This window comes from Musca vetustissima, unplaced genomic scaffold, assembly GCF_032173495.1.
Source record: "Musca vetustissima isolate MV318-11 ecotype Yass unplaced genomic scaffold, APGP_CSIRO_Mvet_v1 utg2026, whole genome shotgun sequence".
NCBI lineage: Eukaryota > Metazoa > Arthropoda > Insecta > Diptera > Muscidae > Musca > Musca vetustissima.
Window position 1 is genome coordinate 310514 of NW_026882717.1, and position 25087 is coordinate 335600.

A 25087-nucleotide genomic window follows, 5' to 3' on the forward strand; every position below is an offset into this window, starting at 1 on the left:
TGATATATTTATTTATTTATTTTATATTTCATATTGCCAATCCTTTCCACCTTAAGGCTGTAAGCTACATTTCACAATTAAATATAAATTTATTATAAAAAATAGAAGATTCTTGAAGTAGGGAACAAACCAAATATAAAAACTTCAATTTAATTAAAAAATTCAATTGAATTAATATTTTTCGACAATTCCTGTCAATTCAATTCCTATTTATTTTGAATATAATAGACATACACCTTTATTATTATATTGAGCATTGAAGTATAGAGGAATGAAAATATATCTCCATTCCAGATTCTTCAACATAACACTTTTTTTTTATTTTTCACTCAATATATTTCTGTAAAAAAAATACATAAAGTCCAGAAAATACATTTTTATAACCTCCACTATTAGGATAGAAAAGTACATTGTTATAAACATTTTTGCTATTAAAAATGAAACAAGGTTCATTTGCAATTTTTCGTACTTTCGCACAAAAAAATATTGAATTTATAAATAATGATTTCAATATGACAAATTATGTTTTAAAAATTTAACCAGCAGAAAAACTGAGTACATTAAAAATGTTTCTTTATTAAATGCTGTATCTTTCTTAAACTCGGGTATACCAAATAATAATTTATGCGATTATTTATTTACGTAACGTTAAATTCACGACTATGCAACAACGTCTACGTTACGTCTCTATTTTAAATAAATTGGCATCCCTACCCATTGCAAAAGGCAAATTGGCAGCTGCTTCTCCCACCAATACTTCAACATTTCTTGTATGCCGGCTTGCATCAGATCAATACTGGTTTTCCCGCGCACATTGTCAGGTAAAAAGGCAGAATTAAGGACTCCCAAAAAGGATAACTGTGGCAGGCAACTGGAAATTGTTTGAGAAATTCTCAAGAAAGCAAAGCGATTTTGAGAAATAATTTCAGACAAACAGTTACACAGTTAACGTCTTGGCAAACACACGTTTGACGACGAGAACAAGCAGCCGAGAAATATATTGATAGAAGCAAGACCCGCGTGAGGAAGATAAAAACAACGTACAAAGTGCCAAACTTTAGATATCTGACAACGTGAGTATTACTCTGTTCGAGTAAAATATGCAATTTCTTTATTTGTACTTATATACATACGTGTATGTATTATATTTTTAGTTTTTGCTAGACACATTTACATACTGATTCATAATGCCACGCGTTGCCATGAGAAGAAAAGCCGAATCTGATCCCACAACAGATGTTGATAACAATAACAAGGATGATTCCGCCGGTCCCAAAGGCAAGAGAATGCGTACAGCATTCTCTCTACCGTTGCCAGAAAGACCGCGCATTGTAGGTCGCGCCTTGGTGTGTGGACAAGGTGATATGGGCCAGCTAGGCTTGGGCGACGACGACTCCAAATTTGAACGTAAACGACCAGCGTTACTTGAGAAAATCGCCAATGTTGTGGACGTTAAAGCTGGTGGCATGCACAATTTGGTATTGACACATGACGGACGTGTTTTTTCCTTCGGCTGCAATGATGAAGGCGCCCTCGGCCGCGACAGCAGTGAAGAGGGCTCCGAATTTGAACCTCGTCCCGTGGACTTGCCCGGTAAAGTATTGAAAATCTCAGCGGGCGATTCACATTCGGCCTGTTTGCTTGAAGACGGCAGAGTTTTTGCCTGGGGCTCATTTCGTGACTCACATGGTAATATGGGCTTGACATTGGAAGGCAACAAAAGGATGCCCATAAATGTATTACCAGATATGACTTGTTGTGACATCGCTTCCGGAGCTGATCATTTGGTTATTTTGACTTGCCAAGGTAAGGTTTATACGGTTGGATGTGCTGAACAAGGACAACTGGGTAGAGTGTCGCTACGATCTGCGTCCGGTGAAGGTAGAAGAGGGAAAACTGAGCTTCTAAAGCCAGGCTTGGTTGTGATAAAGAACAAAAATAAGCCCATTGAAGCTATATGGGCTACTAATTACTGTACATTTTTGCGTGAATCACAAAGTGGAATCATATGGGCATTTGGATTAAATAATTACAAGCAACTACTTGCCAATGCCAAGGATTTGCCCACCATCATTAATCCAATTAATACGAAAATTGAAAACGTGAAGCAGATAGCTGGTGGCCAACATCACACTCTGATTCTGAAGGAGGATGGTTCTGTTTTTGTTATTGGTCGCAAAGATTACGGACGTTTGGGATTGGGAACGGTGGCCGATGATGTGACAGAACTCAAACCCATTACAGCATTGAAGGGTAAGAAAATCGTCAGTGTATCTTGTGGTGAAGCCCAATCATTTGCTTTAACCGATGATGGCAAGCTGTATTCCTGGGGTATGGGTTCCAATCATCAATTGGGCACAGGGTCGGACGATGATGCTTTAGAGCCCGTGCTAATTGTAAGCAAACAGACCGAAGGAAAACGTATAATCAGAGCATCCAGCGGTGGACAACATAGTATATTTTTAGTGCAAGATGAAAGCCAGCCGGCCTCCGAAGAAACTCCCAAGGAAAAGCCAGCGAAGAAGACTCCAGCTGCATCCAAGTCTAAAGCAGCAAATAAAGAAAATGAAGAAAAAGACGAAGCTCCAGTTGAAGAAGAAAAGGCAAAAACAAATGGAGAAAACGGCAAAGAGGAAGACGATGCAAAGTCAAATAACACAGAACAAGCCCAGAAAGAGGAGCCTAAAACAACATCGGCCCCACCACCAGCTAAAAAAGGGCGCAAGAAGAAATAAATTTCATTAGGCCTAAACTAGTTTAAACCTCCTGTATATCTGTTATTTTCTCCACAAAAAATCTTGTTAATCACAATCTTGTTGCAGATTGTGAATATACAGTAAAAAATATTTTCTTTCCAAGCATGCAATTAACTGAAGCACGTTACATTTATAAAACAAAAACAATTATATTTTTTATATGGACTAAAATTTGTATATTGTTTTCCTATGACTTTCACATTGCATGAAGTCCCCCAAATCCTTGTCCTTCATATTCAAGTATATTTTTGCCTGTTTGACGATTATTGTTTTTTCCCCCAAATAATCTGTTTTGTTTTGTACTTACTTTAAATTAGACTTGTTACCCTTTTTATTAAACGGAAAATGTCTGAAAGCGTAAGCTTAACTAAAATTCCTTTCCCAAAAATGCATTCAAAGAATAAAATTAAAAAATATCCATTTAGAGAAAAGGTTATGGCTTGTTTTCCAATATTGGCCCTCTTACAAGATTACTTTATATAGATGTATTTTTATACCTACACCGTTAGTGTACTTTCTTGATTTGATGAAATAAAATAAAATATTTGTAAATTCTATTGTTTTACTTAAATTAGGTAATTAAGAAGTTCCGATGTACTTCCATGAATGAGGTATTTAGAAACTCGATAAATACAGTACTCATAAAACAAATAGCACGCTGTATAAATGTTGTAATTTTGGGAACAAACATCTAACATTTTGCTAGTAAATTTCGAAGCCCATGAAAAAATAACTAAGCATTTGTTATAATACAGGCGAACTACTAGTAGGGACCAATCAAATTAGTTCGTTATATCCAAGGTAAGGCAAAACATAGGCATAGCAGAAAAAATATATATTCAGTTAGAAACTGGTAGGTTTTTTTTGGCAATTATTAAGGTGTTTCTCTTTTTCTTTGTTGAACCTGACATTACAGCTAACATTTTTTTTTTGCCTGCATTAGAGTAAAAACCATCTTTTGTGAGGTTTGTCACAATATATACAATGTATATTTGTAGCTAGTTCCTTATAGCATATTAAAATATATGAAAACTGTGTGTTGGGACCGAATAAATAGTTCGTTATGAAAAAGTTCGCTGTATCCGTAGTCCGCTATAAGAAATTCTCATAAAACGTGTGTGGTTTATGAATATTGCTATTTATTATAAATATTAAAAATGTTCAACTACAAAAACATTAATTAAATTTGTATAAATTTAATTGGCTTGTTTATTTAAAGTATACACATACATATATATATAATTTAAATAGTATTTACACAGTTATATAGGTACATAACAATAGGTGTTGAAAAAATATTGGTCTTCAATTTCAATAATTATTCAAAATTATCATCTCAGCGGCTTGGTAAACATATCTAAGTTTTAAGATGTTGTATTTTTAATATTTTAAATACGACAACAATGTAAATGATTTGCCTTTTAGCTTTGTGTGTTTTTTTTTTTTTTTGCAAAATGAAATATAAATATAATTTTAAATAATAATAACTAAATTTTAATAACCATTTAACACCATTTAATTTGCACTTCCTCCCTTCTCCTTAATGAATTTTGCCTGTCTTACAAATCACATTTCTTCAATTTGCGTTTCAATTCCAATCGTATGTTGTAAGGGTATACTCTGCCTCGGTAACTTGCAGCAGGGCATTTGTTGTGACAATGGATGAATTTTCACGCGATGTTGAACATAAATAAAACGTTACAAAGACAATGGCAAAGAGCATCGTAAGCGTCAATATACAACGGGCAAATTTACGTGCGAATGCGACAAGACCAAGCAAATAGCCGCCTCCTAGAACACCGCCTTTCTGTGAACATTCATCGTTGAAATTATATGGATCCATTAGGTTGTCGTCACCAAATCCATCGGTGGCCACATAACCTTCGGGACATTTGCAGTGCTTAATGAGTGTGTGAATCTTAGATGTTTTAAAGTGGCGACATTTTGTGGTGGCAGCTGCAGCGGCATTGAGAAGGCGTTGTTTGGTCAAGTTGCATTTCGAAAGTAAATATTATAGATCTGCCTTGCCCTTGGCACATGTGGCGAAATCTACAGAATCTGCTTGATTGATACGACTTGTCGAACAGCCTTCATCGTCACACATTTGTAATTTAAGTAAATAAATTACAGCACCCAACAAAATGAAGAGGAAGACCAATGTTATTATTTGTAAAATTTGGGTGTTTCTCAGCTGTTTTTCCAATTTACGGGTATCTTCAAGGTTCTGGAAAAAAATAAAATATAAAAATATATAAGTAATTATTTCTGCATGCTTTTTGAGTATATTGTTTGTTTTAAATGGTCAAATATAGTGTCGATTGGAAAATGCACCTAGGATCATCAAATTACTTAAAATAAGAGGGTTCATAAACATATAATCTACACGCTCTTGCTATTACGTAATTATTTATAATCTTAAATCTCAATATACGATTATTTGACTTTTTCGAGTACCATATTTAATGCATTCTTAAATACTAAATAACTCCTTACCATTCCTCTTCTGTAATCTGCGTCTTCCTTTGTTGTATTGGCACTGCCAACATTACCATTGCCGACTAGTTGTGACGATTTTTCTCCACCATCTTTATAGGTACAATACAAACGATGTTGTTCCATGTTGGCAGATTGTTGACCAACTTTTTTCCAAAACTCAGTTACTTGATTCGATTGAATGTCCATTGATGGCATACACATAATTAAAAATTTATCTTTACCATTGTCCGACAATGAATGCTCGGGTTTTAAAAGAATATTCACTGTAATTGAGCTGCCAGGATATAAAATACCACATCTTGGACGAACACGGAATTTTTCCGGTGATGTTGTTTGTATCTACATTGAAATAGGGAGGAATGTTAATAATTTCTGCATGTTTTTAAAATTTTGTGGAACTTACCTTATATGTGACGGGATTCGAACTGATACATGTCAATTCCAATGTACATTCTTTGGCATCATTACGTGCGAATTGCAGATAATCGGCTGGTGTAATGCGTAACATGTCTTCGTTTGCTATATGTGTAATAAAGGAGAATAAATATTAGGAAAAATAACAAATGTAATTTAGTATTTCTTTTTCGTTTTTCACTAGACATAAAATTGAAAAAATACTATGACTATTGGTCTGTTCCCGTACTGCAAGAATCTACTCGATTTTACTATATTCTTCGATATCATAAAGAAATTTTGTTATTGTAGTAAAAAGTAGTTGATTCTTGCAGTACGGGAACAGACCATATGTTAGGGTATTTGGTCCGGTACATGTATAATTTACAATAACTTTTGTATACAAGTAAAAACAATGTTAAGTTCGGCCGATCCGTACTTTTTATTTCTCCCACCATGAGTTTTACATTTAAAATATCTAAAATTGGAAAAAACTCATGTTGTGATAGGGCCTTGAATATACTGAAAAAAGCAAGAAAATGATGCTATAAATTATCAAAATAACAAAACTTGTATCGAAATTGATTGAAACATGGTGCACTATTAATAAATTTTGGTAGCGGTAACACTGGCTACAACAACAACCAAATACATTTGATTCGGTTGAAAAAAGTGTCCAAAATACGGAATATTGGGGGTATTGTCATATAGGGGTTAACCTGAAGATTGGGTCAATATTAATCATTTTTAGTACGGAGATGAGTTATACAATGAGAACCCAAAATACCAAATTACAGTTAATTCGGTTGAAAGTCGTGTTAAAAATCCCAAAATTACGGAATATTGGTGGGTACCGTTATATTGCGGCTACAGAAAAAGGTAGAGCGATATATCCCATTTGCATCACCGAAAATCCTAGCAATGTTTGTGCAAATTTTTACAGCTCTATTTTAAGAATTGTGATCTTTATCATCATTTCAACACAGACGGACAGACACGCATAAATCGACATAGAAATTGATTTGATCGGACCAAAAATTGTATAAGAAAATTGGATCTTTGTTGCACCATTTTTCGTACACTTTACATAAAAATGTACAAATTCTCCACAACTTCCAAAGGGACTATTAAATGAGCCGTCTTAACAATTGGAACAAATATGATATCTTCCTGTTCTTAATCAATACTTATTCTTAATCAATACATATTCTTAATCAATACATATTCTTAATCAATATATTTTAAATACTTACGATCTTGAGGTGTTATTTGGTCTGGTATCTCTGGCATTTGTGTTGGTGATTCCGCAAAATGCGTATGACTTGGAAGGTTATTATTAAAATGGACCTGAAAAATTAAAACCAAATAAAAATTAGTCTTGACACACCAAACAAATCAAAGTGACTGAATATGAAAAGGATAATGCAAAAACGTTCTTGGTTTTAGTTTTATCGATGTTCCTCTTATAATGTTCTCAATGATGTCCGTTTGTAGCACAAGGATATTAGGCAGAACACCCAACAATCAATGAATATTAAGTGGTCATTGAAATGCGATTTGATGTTGTCATTTGAAGTGTATAAGTATGGGAAATCAATCAATTTTCTTGTATGAAATAAATATGTTTGTGTGTTGTGGATGTGTGTAACCATCATACCCCCAACACCCACTGAGCATATACTGCTATTTACAGAAACTGGCCGGCAGCCGTGCGGATATGTGCAAAAATCAAAATATAGTCGGATACATAGTATTGTTTATTTGCACCTACATATTGTGCATACTATATTTAATGGAATATGTTGTAACACTACCGACATACCCTGTATATTTCCGATGGAAAATGATTGTTTTCAATTTGCTGTTTCATTTACTTAACATTTCATAAATGGTATACGATAGGTATTCGTCACATCTGTTGTCTATGTTGTCGAGCGTAAATATAAATTAGTAGTTTGTTTTAATTAATATTTTGTTTTCTTTTTATATTATTATTATTATTAAAAACTACTCTAGTAGTACAAAAACCGTCTTTCGACTAATCGACTATTTGCACAAAACAAAAATCGACGTATAGAATTTCATTTGACACAAGGCAGATTTAATAAGGTAGTTGCATCAGCACAGCTGTTGATACAATTAAATCAAAAAAAAAATATATAAATGAACAAATCCTAATTTTTCTTGTCAGTAAATGTACTATTATTTTCTCCATTAATTTGTGTACAAAATTTTATACATTTTTTTAGTTTTTTTTTTTGTTCTGAAAATATTGTTGACGAATCATTGTTCTACAACAGTTGTTTGTCGTTATCGATAATCGATTGCTGATGCGGTCTGTTCCCGTACTGCAAATGTCTACTAACATGGCCATGTCTACTGGTTTCTACTATTATGTCTAGTACTACTATTATTATCGATGTCATAAAGGAAATTTTAAGTTTGGTGCTGTCAGTTTTTCAGTACATACGACATTATTCATGTATGTCAAAATTGGTAATTTACATTAGAGCTGGGCATACATGGGAAATGGTGTCTTCTTCACATGTACCAATAAGATTGTTCTCTTTTTGTATTTAATTTCATATGACGGATTTTAATTTACTCTACGAGCATCTGCACACGTCTACTTTACATTTAGGGGTGTGAAAAGAGAAAATTCTCGGAGAGTAAATGAGAAACCGCCATATGAAATGGTTAACGGGGTTTTACACTGTTGGTGATTGGTATTGGTCATGAGAGTCTTTTTTTCTCCCAACACCAATCCCAATAAGTGTAAAACCCCGCTAAGTTCGTATACATGTAAACAAGGGCACCAGTCGCCATGCTTGCACACAAGATGTATTTAATAAGGTGTAAGTGGCACTCATATGGTTTCAAACTTTGTTTGTAAAGCAAATTGTCAAAAACATTTTCAATATTACATTTCGATTTCAACAATTGTCTTCAAATTTAGGCTTTTTTTAATAATAAACATTCAAGAAAACTACATTCATAGAGGCGGACGGAGAGGAAACATAGGCTCAGTTATAACCCCGTTCACCGATTGGTCCACATATATTATGTTATGTGTGGAAATCTGTCCAGAAATCCCAGCTACTCATAAAATCGAACAAATTATGTTAGCCTATATGGGAATCGTCCCCTTGGTGCTTGCCACAATTCTCGGCGGAGTTTAAATACGTCTATGGAAAGATTTTATACGGTCAGCACAATTTCCACGATTTAGTCTTTGGCAAATTGTCAAAAACATTTTCAATATTACATTTCGATTTCAACAATTGTCTTCCAATTTAGGCTTTGTTAATAATAAACAATCAAGAAAACTACATTCATAGAGGCGGACGGAGAGGAAACATAGGCTCAGTTATAACCCCATTCACCGATTGGTCCACATATATTATGTTATGTGTGGAAATCTGTCCAGAAATCCCAGCTACTCATAAAATCGAACAAATTATGTTAGCCTATATGGGAATCGTCCCCTTGGTGCTTGCCACAATTCTCGGCGGAGGTTAAATACGTCTATGGAAAGATTTTATACGGTCAGCACAATTTCCATGATTTAGTCTTTGGCCGGGGATTTATGTCCTTCAATTTTCTTTAAGAAGGCAAGGTTTGAAGCCACTCCATAGAAAAAATAGATTGTAATTCACAATATAAACAACATCAAAAGGAGCCATGGGCTACATGTGGGAAACTTAAAATTAATCGCGACCACGGCTTAAACTTTATTTTTCACTGACCTAAAACCTCCAATAACCCAAGAATACACAAATTCATTAATTATTATTCAAAGAATAGTTCTTGACAAAAATTAATTAATAATTGTGAACACCGTACCACACACGTCAAACATTGCTTCGATTCACACCGATCGAACGCACATGTTTGACGTGTGTGGGCCACTTTAGCGGTGTTTTACACTTATCAGGATTGGTGTTGAGAGTTTGTGAATTGAGTTGGAAAACATTATCACAGGTAGGAACAAAAAAGTGCGAAAATGTACCTAAAATTCTACTTCAAATGATAATAAATCATAATTATCGAGAAATATTGGCCAATATTTATACCAGTTATTTGCATAAATAATATATGTTATAATTTTCACGAATAAAAAAAAATTTACTTTTTGTTTTGATACGTTTATGTCAATTTGTACCTTTTGTGAACAAAAAGTACGCTTGTTACAAAATTAAAAACAACGCAATTCTAATTACAATCTCAAGAGAGAGAAACTCTCAACACCAATCCCAATTCCGATAAGTGTAAAACCCCGCTTACTCTCAATTTTATTATGCCCACCCCTGATCGATTTTAACTGGCTGTCATCTATAAATATATTTATGTCCTCTATCTGTCATCTATTTTTATAATTTGTCATCACTGTCATCGATATTTTTAAAACCTTGATCAATATTTATTTTTGTAAAATAGTAAAACTTCTTCGATGTCTTGCAGTACGTGGACAGACGAATGCATGAAGGGGGAAACACATACAAGGATTCAGGAGTGGCCTATTCATGAAATGTCAATTTATAAAGGCATATCAGAGTCAAACTTTATATTGGACGCCGTTCTCTTTTATTCTTTTACAATAAAATTAGCCAACTTAACTGGCCTAGTCTGAAGTCCTCTTAAGTGTTTCTCCCTTAACGGCGACAATCATTATTATTCAGAAAATATATTATAGATACATATGACTATACCAAGAACATTGATACTTAAATTTAATATATTTCAAAAAGTGGAGAAAATCTATGTACGCCGAGCGACGCATTTAATATTTGTTGCAATAGTTGCAATTTTTAGTACAGGATTGCATAGCATAGTGTGGTATTTTCGTGCGTTGTTTACGTTGAATCCATCATTTATTTTTGTATGGTAAATGACACAAAATTGTGCCGTTTTTGGGGCATAAATGTCGCAACAGCCCTAATTTATTAATTAAAGATACATATTATATATTGCAAACTAGATTTTTGGAGGGTATATTTGATTTCTTATTCTACTTTTAAGAGTACCCCTCTAATATAACAGAACCATTACATAAAACATGCATTTTTATGTTATTTTTCAATTCACTATAAAATTATGTTGGAAACCACATTTTTGACGGTACACCCTAGTATAAAATTAATGTAAAAAAACTTTTCTGCATCACTAACAAAGAAACACCTTCTGAACTTAAAACTTTAATTTTGTAGACAAAGTAAAAGTAGCATCTCTATAACTAAAACTTGTTTTCATTAATTTCGTACAGACAGCAAGAGTGAAAGTTCATATGTTTCAATGAGGTTCATGATTCACCTGAATATGTGTCAATACATTTGTTTTATTCTCTTTTTACGTTAAGAGATTTTTAGATTAACATCATTGGACTTATCGGTAGTGTTTAGAGAGTTCATTTAATTTAATCTGTATTTTCAAATTTTTGTACAGGTTTACTTATTAAAATCCATGTAGTAACGGTAAATACCAGTAGAGAGAGGATTTATGCTCTTGCTAGGGGAATGAACAATTGATAGCCAGAATTATTTTTTAAGAAATTTCCAATACAAATACATTTTCCAACCAGCTTTTCACCTTTAAGGGCTAAACAGAATGTTCGCTTTGGGCGTTTTTTGTTATCGCGTTAACGCACGCAAAAAGTTAAAATATATTTAACTCCGAAGCGCACATCAACTTCGAGCGTTTGTGTTATCGTTTCCTTGTGGTTGTTGTATGTCTGCTTTTACACAGGCAAATTTTTATTTGGCAAATACTAAGTTTGTAGGCGAGAGGGGTGCGAGGAAGAAAAACAAAAATTGCCTGTTCTGAATTTGCCGTACACGCAAATTCTGCTTTGCTCTGTTCGTTGAAAACAATTTTGTTGACATTTCCTTTTGAACCTATTCGCTTTACTGACACATAGGCGGCTTTTGTTTACAAACCTGTTGCTTTAATTTGTGCAAGTGAAATTTAATTTTTGCAATTTATATAATAAAATATATAAAATGTTAAAAAAATCTTTAAAATGCATACACTTTTGACGTTTTTTTTCTTTCTTTTGTATTTTGATTCGCAAAATTTGGCAAAGAAAAATTTGCTAATGGAAAAGCAAGCGAAAATTTCAAAAGAGAAAACAAAAAATTTGCCAAATAAAAATCTGCCTGTGGAAAAGCGGACTATTTTCGATAACACATAACGCAACGGATGGCTCAACGCGAGCATTCTGCTTAGCCCTTTATTCTTTTACAATAAAATAAGCTAACATCACATGTCAATCATGATGTGTTTCTCCCTTCAACCTCATAATTAATTCTCAAATTCTTCTGAACCTTTATATGGAATAGATTATGGGAGATAAAACTTGTCCAGCTATTTAGTCCTGGTTTAGATTAGAGGAGTTTACTTGCGGCAATTCTTATCGTTCTCATTTGAACTTGCTTTATGCGTCTATAAAGGCAATTCGGTTTTAAAATATATATATATATATATATCGTCAGCTAAAATGCAAAAAAGCGTAACTAACAAAAAATTGAAAATTGACTTTTTGAATGAATATTGTGAATGTCAATAAACTACATGTGTTGACAAAGTTTTACACGTCTGCGGCCAAAAAAAGGAGCTTTTATTAACAAAAAACAAAAAGACGTAACTACAAGTGGGTTAATTTGATAAATGCAAAAAGGAGTAAATAACAAAAAATTCAAATTTTTTACTTAATTGTTATGACTGCCATTAAACTAAATAACTAAATTTGTTTAAAAAAATATAGTCTATTATTCGTCATATGCAATATCACCCTGCCGGGCATACTTTTTCATTTCACATAACATGTTTATAGTTTTCATTCAAAACAGTTTTTTGTTTCTCCTACACAATTATGATTTTGTTAGTTTCGCCTTTTTGCATTTTAGCTAACGATTTGTGATTTTTTTTTTGTGGAAAGAAAATTGAAAAAAAAAACAACATCATCAAAAATACTCTCATTGAAACACTACAAACAATTGCTGGTACGAGCATTTTTTCCATTTCCATTCCCCTTGCCCTTCTCCCCGCAAACAACGGATTGCTGCAAGTAAACTTGCCTAATCTAAATTGGGACTTAAACTAGTATCAAAATAATATAAAGTTGACAGACAGCAGTTATTTGTTTACGTATACATACACATTTAACTGGTTTCATAACTTCTGCAGCATTTTGTGAATCAATTTTCACAATATTTGATATATATTTCTTGCATTTGTACAGAATTATTTTATTAAATAGAAACATTATTTTACATCCCTTCGATAGGCAACTTTTTTTAATTCGAAATTAAATATTTTGACCAAAAATTTAGATATCAGTAATTTAGATATAAGTATTTAGGAAAAGGTAGGCATTTTTTTTGTACAAAAATAGGGTTGTATTTGGAATTATTTAGTTTTAGAATAGGATTACTGGTCGATTTAGCAATTGATATATGTGCTATTCTCTAAACGAGCTTTTATTGATTAAATCGGACTGTATTTTTCTCGATCTACCACAACAAGTTCAATCCACTCATATCGATTTGCTCGACATTTTATACGAAAACTAGTGTATTTTAAAAATAACTCTGTTTTTACACAGAAAATAAAAACGGAAACTCTTTTCCTAAATGACTATTAAAAAATTCTGGGAATTTGCAAAGTGTTTCTAATAATAGTACGTTTACATTATACCGGATTTCGTTAACCCAGTGGGTCATTCCATTGTATATATGTAAAATAAATCCCCATAATGTAGGATAACCCGATAAACATGTTATAATGTAAATGCCGTTTAAGTCCATCAAAATATTTAAAATGTGGCGGGACCTTTATACAGTGGGTCACAGATAAAAGTATACACTTGATTTCTATCATTATAAAAATGGTATAATAGTACGTTTACATTATACCGGAACCCACTGGATTAACGATTTGGTTTGAAATGTCAATTCCATTGTATATATGTCAAATAAATCCTCGTAAAATAGGTTAACCCAGAAAAAAGTTATAATGTAAATGCCACTTAAGTGTGCGTTAATTAATCAACATTTTATCCTTTTTTATACTTGAATATAAATACCATGGCATAATTACAGAAGGTAGTCTCATTTGATGATGGCAAACCTTTTTTAATTTGGAACTCATCTATAAATTTTAAATAATATGAAAAATAAATAAATTCCACTAAATTGTATATATGTTGATATATATATATATTATATATATATATATATATATATAATATGCCAATATTATATATATTTTATAAATATATCTTTTCTAAAGCTGAACATTGCTCTGAAAATTTAACCATAGATGTTACATCATATATTTATAAGTTTTATAGGCACGGAACTTCAAATTAGGTGTGTCTGGTTACTTTTCCAGTAACATTTATTCAGTAAGTTCTAGTTCAGAGAGAAAGAAGTTATTACTCTCTTTTGCGATAATACTGCGAAAAGTAAACAGACAACATCTAGTAAGATTTAGCAAATAAACAGCTGATTCAAGAAAACATTTGATTTGCGCCAAAATAAACAACTAACAAAGGACGAACACAATTATTTGTATTGTTAAAAGAATTTACAACAACAACAACTAACGAAGGACGAACACAATTATTTGTATTGAATTTAATATTAAAAATAAAATGAATAATGAAAGAAAAATTGATCTGGTATGTTCCCCGGGAACATTTAAGCTTCCTGCATCAGTACATTGCCCTCCATCTGGAACTAGCTTAAAAATATATAACGAATTAGTTTCTAATTTAATGAAACATTGCATTACTTACGAATTTTCTTTCATTTTTGAATAATTTTTGTTTTTGGTCATAAAACAGCTGATCCAAAAATGGCTGAGTTTGCAAAATCTTACTGCATACAATTCTTTCAGTAAACTCCAGTATGTTTGTTGTTGTTCTACTGTCAAACTTGCTCTCTCACTTGACTCTCTTTTACTGGATTTTTGGGTAAACAGACAACATTTAGTAACACTTGGTAACAATTGTTACCAAATATCGAGTAAACAGACAGAGCTATTATTTATAAATATAAATTATTTAGCAATTTTTTGCCACTAAACAGATGATATGCTTACATGTCGAAGGGAGATATTTTCATTTCAATTTTGAAATCTGAATACTGTCAAAGGCAAATTTATGAAAAAATTGGAAACATATGACTGCATGAGACTATGTTGTATTATTATGCCATGATAAATACAATATAAAAAATAATTTTTAAACAAAAGCAATTTCTGAAATCGCAGAAAAATATCTGGAAAAGAAATGCAATTCAGAAACAATTCGAAAAATTCTGCGTGGCATGGTCTTCATGGTAGAGTTGCACTGATAAAAAAACCATTCATTAATCCCAAATCTCCAAAATCCGATTAGAGTTCGTTTAGAAACACGAAAAAATAATTTCGCATTTTTGGAATCTGTTATTTTTGCTAATGAAATGAGCACACAATTTAGACCGTAAATCACGAATGAGGCTCTGTAATGGTACGGAGCTTTGGGACAACAACACAAGTCCCTGAACACCTCCTCAGTCCCCGGATTTGAATCCTATATCGAACTTTAAGAATTCAGACATTTAACACGGAAAACTTGGTAAATATATGCCGGCAAGGTTGAAGGCGGTAAAAAACTTTTAACTTGGATTTCGATTTCACAAATAAATTGTTTATTATTTACGAGTAATTAAATGGCATTAACAATATTTATATTTATGCATTGTTTAATTTATTAATTTTAAGTTAAGTTCTTCATGTTCACATATAAAAAAGAATAAAATTTAATAAATCGAATAACATAAACTTACACCATTTTTATTATAAAAAACCAAGTGGATACTTTTGACTGTAACTCACTGAATATATTTTCAATACCTAACATCCTAGGAGTAATAGCAATGCGGGTTCAGAATTTTAAATCTCTTTACTCGATTTTGGGAAACAATAACGTTTTATTAATTTTTCGCGTTTTTAGCAACTGAAGAAGCCACTGCCTACAGAGTTGCATTTTTGTTATTCACCTCTATATATTATACCTTGTATTATTGTACCTTGATTTCAACATATAGGATATACGACAAATACTTCAACTTGCCGAAAAATTAAACAAACTACTATCGCATTTTAATTACAATATTTACACATTTGGGCCACTGTGCTAAGATACGTTTAGAACAGCAGCTCCCAGAACAATTGTTTGTGCACATACATACATAAGTATGGATTTATGTGTAGGTAGACAGACATACATAAAGCTTTTCTTTGTTTCGAACTTTTATTAAATATCTACGAATAAATTTATAAGTGAGAATATCCGATGATACAACAATGGGCGATTAAGGAAGTATGATCAAATATTAATGGCACATACCCGTGGCATCTTAATTTTGGCGGCTGCGTTGCGTTGAGAATAATAATAATAATAATATAAGAATCTTGGTTTGCAGCTTGTCTATACTTGATGTATGTTGTTGTTGCGTAGGAATATGTATTTTAAATCCAATGAAGACAGAAGTGTGATTGGCCTTTTAGAGAAGAGTTTCAATCGTATTCAATACTATGAAATCACACGTGAATTCAGTCGGTGAAACATATACTCTAAATAATTGATACCCTGAGAATTTTTTTAATAATATTACACGTGTTAAAATTTTATTTTGCTCAAACAGGTTTTTGTTGTTGTGATAAATATTAACAATTGACACTTTTTGATCTTCTTTTATGTTTGGATTTTTATTTTGGGGGGAGGTGGAGTGTTACGAAAATCACAAAATCTTAAAATAAATCAACAGCGTATTTCAAATTCCTTCTCTTTTTTTTTGGGTACAATAAGCGAACACTCGAATAGAAAATTAATACATATTTTTGTTTTATTTCAAATATACAAACACAAAACCGTCAATGTGAAGAGAAGATGACGCCGCGAACAACAAATATAAACTGAAATAATAAAATAGAAAAAAACACATCAAAAATGTTTTGTTGTGTTCTTTATTCGACAACTTTGGAATGGGTTTGTTTTGCTCCGTCAACAGCAAAAGTAAATTTGATAAAAAAATACAACAACAATCAACCAAAAACAACAACAATATTAACTTATTGTCTCTCCGTCTGATGTTTTTATTCTCTTGTTGGAGCTTTTTTTATTCACTTTGTATGCGGGAGGTATGATAAATTTGGGGAGGGGTTCAATAACAGTTGCAACTTTTGGTACTCCGCCCAGAAATATGTACGGTTATATAAATATTTTAAAGGACAATACTATTTGCTCCATCAGGATAATGACAATAAAATGTTATATTGTAAGTACTATATATTACCTATTGGACATTTATAGAAGCGTAATAGCGGATTTAGATACGCAAGTGGATTAACTAAAATAAATTATTTTTTATTAATTTCTCTTTCGAGATGAGCTACATGATGAAAAGGAAAGCCAGAGACCACCATTATCTCTAGAAAGACGGGCATATTGCCTAAAATCGGTCAAAATAACCTCATTCTGAAAGAATTGTTATTGTGTAAAGAAATTTTTTCAAACTTATTTTTTTATATTTTTTACATTATTTGCAATCATACAAAACGTTGTTTTTATTTGTTTTCGGAGGTAGGGCTCTCGAGTTTCCCCTTTTGAAAAATAAGAGCGCGGACAAAATGTTCGAAAAAGAGGAAGTCTTTACTCTAAGAGTGAAATTGACTGGAAATATAAAATTTATTTTTCCCGATTTGTATGTTCCTTTGTGTGTGTATAGCACATGTGAATACGGGGAATGAAAGAGGCGAGGAAGCAGCTACTATGATTAATAAACTTAGTTCTATGTGGTACAAAAAGTCACCAAATTTTAAAAAGCTAGGTCATAATATACACAATTGTTTTTGTACTTGAAGTTGAAAAACGGTCAAAATGACTGCCTTCGGCAATCTAGTGTTATGCGACGCGTTTCGTCGTTGGTTAAGCGGCTCATCAAGCATATTGGGCAATGTGGCTTATAAATGTCTTTACTTGATAAGTTATATTTATGTCGACTATTGTTGCGAAATTGCATCTACGAATTAAATTCAAACGTGTCAACCGGACATTTGGCGTCACACCAGAACATTCCTTTTCAGATCAGATTTTTCTTGTAGTGACTGACTTTTTTTCCATACAGACTACAATATTTTTCTTCAATGGTATGCAACTGTATATTGTGCAACCTTAGAAGATAAGGAGGTGGCTTTGAACGCTAAGGCGCCGGACATCAACAGATGCCATGGGAACCAGGGTTCAAATCCCAGCCGGGCTCAAGATGAATTTTTGAGTTTTTTTGTTTTTATGCCTTTTTAGGGCGAAGGATCATTCATGTAAAAGTTTTTTATTAATTTCTCTTTCGAGATGAGCTACATGATCGGAGTTGCAAAGAAAAGGAAAATAAATTAAGAAACAAGAAACACACGCACACTAAGACTTTTTACAAAAAATTGCACTATGAATTTTAAAATAAAAAATAAGATTTTAACTAAATTTTTTATTTGAATTAATTTCATATTTATTTTTTCATTTCCCAAAATACGTACGAGGGCAGTTCGGAAAATTTTTAGCATAGCACAAAAAGCGCGGTATAAACAGAAAACCGTTATGTGTTTTGGAAACTTTCATCTCTGTTATGAACATATGTTAAATCTTGTTTTGATCTGGCTTTGACAGTATTCAGCTTTCAAAATTTAAATGAAATACATACCTTCCTTCGAAATGTACGCATATCATGTGTTCATGGCAAAAATTGTTAAATAAGTTGTATTTAAAAATATTTTGAAGTCCCCTGCCTCTAAAACTTATAAATATAAGAGGTAACAACCATGGTTAAATCTTGAGCCAACAAATATTTTTGGCACTAATTAATAATTGTGTATGTCGCGATGCAATCATAAGGTGATGTGTCACAACAAAAAACTTTTTTGTTGTCTCGACCATGATGCAATTCTAAGGGAGACAAAAACAAAACAAAGGTTTTTGTTTTTGTCTTGATTATCTGTCAAATTTTCCATATAATATTTCAAATGGTTGGCAACACTGCACATCGAATTCAAGTAGAAATTACCCACTTTGACAGTTAATCGAGACATCAGCTGCGCTAAATGGACTACCTATTCATTGTGCCATAGTCTCGACCATCAGTCAAATTTTTCCTTGTAATATTCCACATGGTTGGCAACATTTCACATCGAAATTACGCACTTTGAGAGTTAATCGAGACATCAGCTGCGCTCAACTGTGTATACTAGTATTCAATTGAAATGAAGTGGATTTGTCAGCTGTTATTTGTTTACATTTTGCCGACTTCCTGATTTCTGTAGTAAATTGCTCTACGATAGGTCAGAAATGCATTAAAGCCTTTGTTGTCCTAAATTATAGCAATATTTATTATGAATGCAAACAAAATTTAATTTTTTTCGGCAGCTGACATATTTTTGTTTTGAATATTAATTATTTTAGAGCATACTTTCATGAAAAAAGAACTTTTGGGACAAAAGCAGGGTTGCATTTGAAATTCTCTCGATTTAGCAAAGGACTCTATGAAAATCGAGATATTGAGTGGATTTCATGTTGTATGGTAAATCGAGGTTAATTCAGCTCGGTTTAGTAATTAAATCGGGATAATGCACCTTATCGCAATAAGAACTTATTGTCCTAATGCGCCCTAAGAGCCAATGTGTAAAACAACCTATTGTTCTTTCTATTCGCATATAAAACTTTCGAAAGAAATTGTATTCTTATCGTGGTACAATTCGAGAGTATTTTAAAGCTACCAGCCTATTATCATGTTTTTCAGTTTGTGGCCGGTTAAACTAATTTGAAATCAGTTGCAATAAAACATCTTTATTACGATTTCTGTATAGACGGAAATTATCAGTTATGAAAAAACTGCCAATCACGTTGACATGATTAATAATTATGGGAATGGGAGCAATGGTCACATACATAGCCAAAATAATAAGTATGAACACTCATGAGAATGACATTTAAAATATGTGAACTTAATGGGGGCTCATAGGAGAAAACACATGTTATGATAGGACATTGAATATACCGAATTGAGAAAAGGGGCTTGAGATCGTTATTTTTATCGTACGTTCCCACGCCTCACTTTCCCACCCCTGCCGACCGAGGGGGCGACCTCCCCTTTCGTAGGGATCGCGTACGCATCATAATCCGCATTATGATGGAATATGAGAAGGGATAGAAAACCAGCTACAGAAATCTACTTCAACAGCCAGTTTGTTATTAAGTTGTATTATTCATTTAAAAATATGATTATATTAGATTTTATTAGGTCTATATTCATGCAAAAGTCTACGTTAGAATACACAGAATTGAAATCAATACACATTTTACTAAGTGGATCTCCCATAGAATAATTTGTGCGATGAAAATCTACGTATAATGGTTGATAATATCTACTTGATCGAAAAGGAACATTTATTCTAATGGATGAAATTAGGAAGTCTGAGGGTATATTACCGCTTAGTATTTTAATTACTATCATAGTGTTCAACATAATACGTCTACTTTTTAATGTTGGCAATCGAATTAATTTTAACCTGCTAGTGTAAGAAGGCAACACAAAGTCACTATTCCAATGTAAACCTCTCAGCGCAAAAATTAGAAATTGTTTCTGCACTGATTCAATTTTATCGGAATAAATTGTATATTGGGGATCCCATACAACAGAACCATATTCTAATATGGGTCGCACAAGAGATGTAAAAAGTTGTTTTGTAATGTAGGGATCAGAGAATTCTTTAGCCCATCGTTTTATAAATCCTAAGACACCGTGGGCTTTGTTTACCATAGAAATAACATGATTATTAAAATTTAATTTTGGATCCATTAAAATACCAAGATCAACAAATGAATCAACAGTTGATAAAACAGTACCATTAATATTGTATTGCCTTGTTAAAGTAGAAGATCTGGAAAAACACATATGCTTACATTTGTTTAGGTTTAAATCCATACAGTTTAATTCGCACCATTGAAAAAGGTTATTTAAATCATTTTGAAGTAAATCAGCTTGCTTCATGGAGTTATGGGTGATAAACAACTTGACATCGTCAGCATACATTAGCAATTTGGAGTGGATTATTGCATTTGGTAAATCATTTATAAATAGAAGAAAGAGGAGTGGACCTAAATGACTTCCTTGGGGAACGCCGGAAGGAACATTAATGGATTTGGAGAGACAATCATCAAACAAAACTACCTGTGATCTATTTCTCAAATAAGATGATATCCATTTAACTAAATTTATACTGAAACCAATTTGATTTAATTTATATATTAAAAGTTCATGGTTAACCCTGTCAAAAGCTTTACTGAAGTCAGTGTAAATCGTGTCGGTTTGATTACGCTGAATAAAACCTTTTATGACGGTTGAGGAAAATTGAATAAGATTGGTAATGGTTGAGAGGCCACTACGAAAACCATGTTGATATGGGCTTAAGATTGGCTGAACTTTATGAGAAATTACATCAGTAATCAGTTTTTCGAATAATTTTGGAATTGCACTTAATTTAGCAATTCCTCTATAATTCGAGACATTAGTTAAGCTACCAGATTTGTGTAAAGGAACTATATAGGATTTCTTCCAGAAGGTCGGAAAATGACTATATTTCAGGGAATAATTAAACAATAGCGTTAAAGGGATAGCTAATGTATCTGAACAGTACTTTAGAATTATGCTAGGAATGCCATCCGGACCTGGACTTTTAATTGATCTTAAATTACGTAGATTTTAGAAACATATTGACTTTGTAAAAAAGGCATAGATATTTGATCTATCGTCGATAATTTATAACTATATGTATCTTTATTTGGACAGGGTGAATATGAATATGTTGTAGCGAAAAAATTTGCAAAGCACTCTGAAATTTCAGAGTTTTTCTCAAATGTCTGATTATTGAATTTCAGGATGGTGGGCTTTGACGTAGCTTTTCTTTTTATATTAACGAAGTCATAAAAAGATTTAGGATTGGATTTGAAATTAAGTTTAATCTTGTTTAAATAAAGATTGTAAAGTTTTCGGGACTCTGACGTATATTTAGACCTTGCGACAGCATATTTAGCATAATCTATAGAGGAGCCTGATTTTTTATATTTTTTAAAAAGTTTATTTTTATAATTTTTAATACTTGAAAGCCCAGATGTGACCCATGGATATCGATCCGAGTTTCTAACTCTAACAATGGGAACACATTCTAGAATAAATTTATTTAGGATATCATAAAATTTATATACTGATAATTCTAGATCAATATGACCCTTACAAATAAATAATGTGCTCCAATTTACGTTTGAGATAAGTGCGTTTAGCTTTCGGAAGTCAGTTTTATTATAATTAGGAACAGATTTAAATGATATTAAAGAATTGTTGGTAGCTAAATTATTATGCATCATGGATATGCATAATGTAGGATGGTAGTTATCTTCGGGAGTACATACTGGAGGTATTCTAATAATTTCAAAATATTGTGTATAATTCACAAATGCTAGATCTAGAATTCGATCATAAGAATTTGATACGCTATTTATTTGATAAAGATTTATGTCGCTAAAACGATTTACAATTTCAAAGGTATATAAGTTTACATTTGCATCAGATGTCAAAGGTGTTAGAGCCTCAGAATCTGGCAATGAAAGCCACTTTACGGACGGCAGATTAAAATCGCCGAGAACTAATATTTTGTCAGAGTCATTCATTTTGTTAGTGATTGAATTTATTGCTAACAAATGCTGATTATAAATATCAAGTTGCGATGAGGGAGGAATGTATGAGCAAGTCACAAATAATTTAAAATTTTCTAATTCAATGGATATGCAAATAAATTCGATATCAAAACAGTTTAATTCAATTAAATTAGTGGAATATTTGGCATCAACTGCAATAAGGACGCCACCACCTTTTTTAAGAACTCTATCTTTTCTAAATATTTGATATCTAGAACACAAAATTTCACTATTTAACACGGATGGTTTTAACCAAGTTTCAGAAAATACTATAACATCATAATTAAACCCAAGGCTATCAGAGAATAATCGAGTTAATTTTGTGTTTAACCCTCTTACATTCTGATAGCAAACATTGAGAAACATATTTAGTTTTTTGGCAATATTTCAGCCCTCTGAGGCAAATGAGCTAAATTTTCAGATCTTTCCAGAAATTCCTTTACAAATGCATTAGCAGGCCAAAATTCTCTCGAAATTAGTCGATGAAACATACTTTCTTCTACTACGATTTTAAAAGATGATCTACTTTCTGAGAAAGCAGACCGGAGCTTATAACAACGTAGAAAGAAATTTCCATCGATTTTTGATTTTATATAATAATTTATATCCTCAGCCGAGGTATCTGGTGCAAACCTAGATACAAATACCATTTTCCTGGTGGGAGCCATAGATAATGGTCTTTGACCAGGTTGGAGGGAATTGCTAGTGCCAGCTACGGAAGACGCATTAGATGATTGAACTGATGATTCCCGATTTCCGTGAGTAGGTTTTGAAGTCTTTTCCAGACTAGCACTACTTATACTCACAGATTTTGGATTTATCACTTCATTTACATCCTTAACGATTTCCGAGGCCGAATGTGACGCAACACTAGCATATGTCTGGACACAATCAGTTTCCGTTGTATCTGTGATATTGACGGAAGGTGATTGTGGCACTGTATTCCCAACAGAAACTGTGGGTTTGCGACTAGGCACGACTTTATTGGGAGCCTTTTTCGCAGACCTTTTACGTTTCTGCCCAGACACAGACGGTGATGATACAAATTCATCAAGCTCTTGGTACTTGTCGAACAAATTCGAAAAATTCTCAAATCGTTTTGATAACGATGTAAATTCCTTTTTCATCGAACCAAGCTCCGACTGCAAGTCTTTTACAAAGTTATAAAAGTCAGCTGAAAGTTTTCGACAATGGACACAGCACCAACGGACACCAACATTATCCCTAATTGTGTCCACTACTTTTGCATTAATTCGAGCACATTTAACGTGCCATTGATTAAGGCAAAACCAGCATGTGACACACAACTCATCATCTACGGAAATATTACATAACTCGTAAGGACAAACCATTTTTAAAAATTATTATTATTATTATTTTTTTTAAATAATTTATGAATTTACTGGAATTTCTATCCCTTTAATTTCTTATGAAATACACAATTTGGCAACTCTGTTTTGAGATGTCAAAATAACAAAACAAAATAAAATTAAAAGAAATGTTACAACAACAATATAAGCTAATGCAACAAAGGAACAAATTGGGAATGGAATCAAAATGCCAATAAGAATTAAAAAGATTAATTAATATTAGGAAAAATATGTTATATTTCACACTTCCAATTATATCAAAATGCACAAAAATTATTTCACAACACTTTTAAACACCGTTACCACAAAAACACAGATTATATTGTTAGAAATTAAATATTTTTTAAACGAGCACAGAGCACCACAAAATTAGTGAACATTCACGACAGGGTTGCCAAATTAATTTTGAATGGGAGCTACCTCGAACCATTACAATTATATCCATGTCGAATATCACCTAAATACTGAATATTAGGGGTACCGTCATATGGATATGGTACCATCATAGGGGTACCATCATCTGAAAGTCAAAGGGTCAATATTAAAAATTTTTAATACGAAGATGTGCTATACAATGACCCAACCCAAAATACCAAATTGCAGACAATTCGGTTGAAAAATGTCTCCAAAATGCCGAATATTGGGGGTCATCGTTGTGTGTGGGCTACCCAGAAGCTTGAATCAATATAAATAATTATTTATACGGACACATTTCGGTCTCTACCGTGATTTCAATAGACGGACATGCATAAATCGTCATACGAGGGTAGTTCGGAAAGTTCTTAGCCTAGCACAAAAAGCGCAGTATAAACAGAAGAAAATTTAAGTGTTTTGGAAACTTCCCTCTCTGCTATGAACACATGTTAAATTTTGTTTCCATCTGGCAACTCCTTCATATTGAAACAGGGGTTCAAAAATGACGCATCCGCAGTTTTTTACAATGGAAAAATTAGAATTGCGTTCTTTCATCGTAAAAAACTGCGGATGCGTCTTTTTTGAACACCTGTTTCAATATGAAGGAGTTGTCAGATGGAAACAAAATTTTATATGTGTTCATAGCAGAGAGGGAAGTTTCCAAAACACTTAACTTTTTTCTGTTTATACTGCGCTTTTTGTGCTAGGCTAAGAACTTTCCGAACTGCCCTCGTATAACGATAAAAATAACTAAAAGTTTTGTTCCAGCAACAATTGATTATTATTATTATTTCATTATTATTTATTTCATAATGAATTTAGAATTAATGATTTGTTTTCTTTTTTAGTGAATAAAGTACCCAATTTATAAC

The 25087-nt window shown here is 32.5% G+C and overlaps 2 protein-coding genes across 2 annotated transcripts in view; one reads left to right on the forward strand and one right to left on the reverse strand.

Moving 5' to 3' along the window:
• The first annotated feature begins 1187 nt into the window (after positions 1-1187).
• On the forward strand, positions 1188-2735 carry LOC133329376 (regulator of chromosome condensation). The gene has a single exon (XM_061537851.1). The coding sequence runs from the start codon at positions 1188-1190 to the stop codon at positions 2733-2735; it is 1548 nt and encodes a 515-aa protein (XP_061393835.1).
• A 1609-nt stretch (positions 2736-4344) lies between these two features.
• LOC133329377 (motile sperm domain-containing protein 2-like) overlaps positions 4345-25087 on the reverse strand; it is a 38797-nt gene continuing 18054 nt past the window's right edge. The window contains 6 exon segments of the mRNA XM_061537852.1: positions 4345-4712; positions 4785-4980; positions 5250-5591; positions 5656-5771; positions 7078-7080; positions 20453-20484. Of these exon segments, the coding sequence (XP_061393836.1) occupies positions 4345-4712; positions 4785-4980; positions 5250-5591; positions 5656-5771; positions 7078-7080; positions 20453-20484 (1057 nt within the window).

Coding starts and splice junctions, on each gene's coding strand:
- LOC133329376 (XM_061537851.1), top strand. CDS start 1,188: ATGCCACGCGTTGCCATGAGAAGAAAAGCCGAATCTGATCCCACAACA.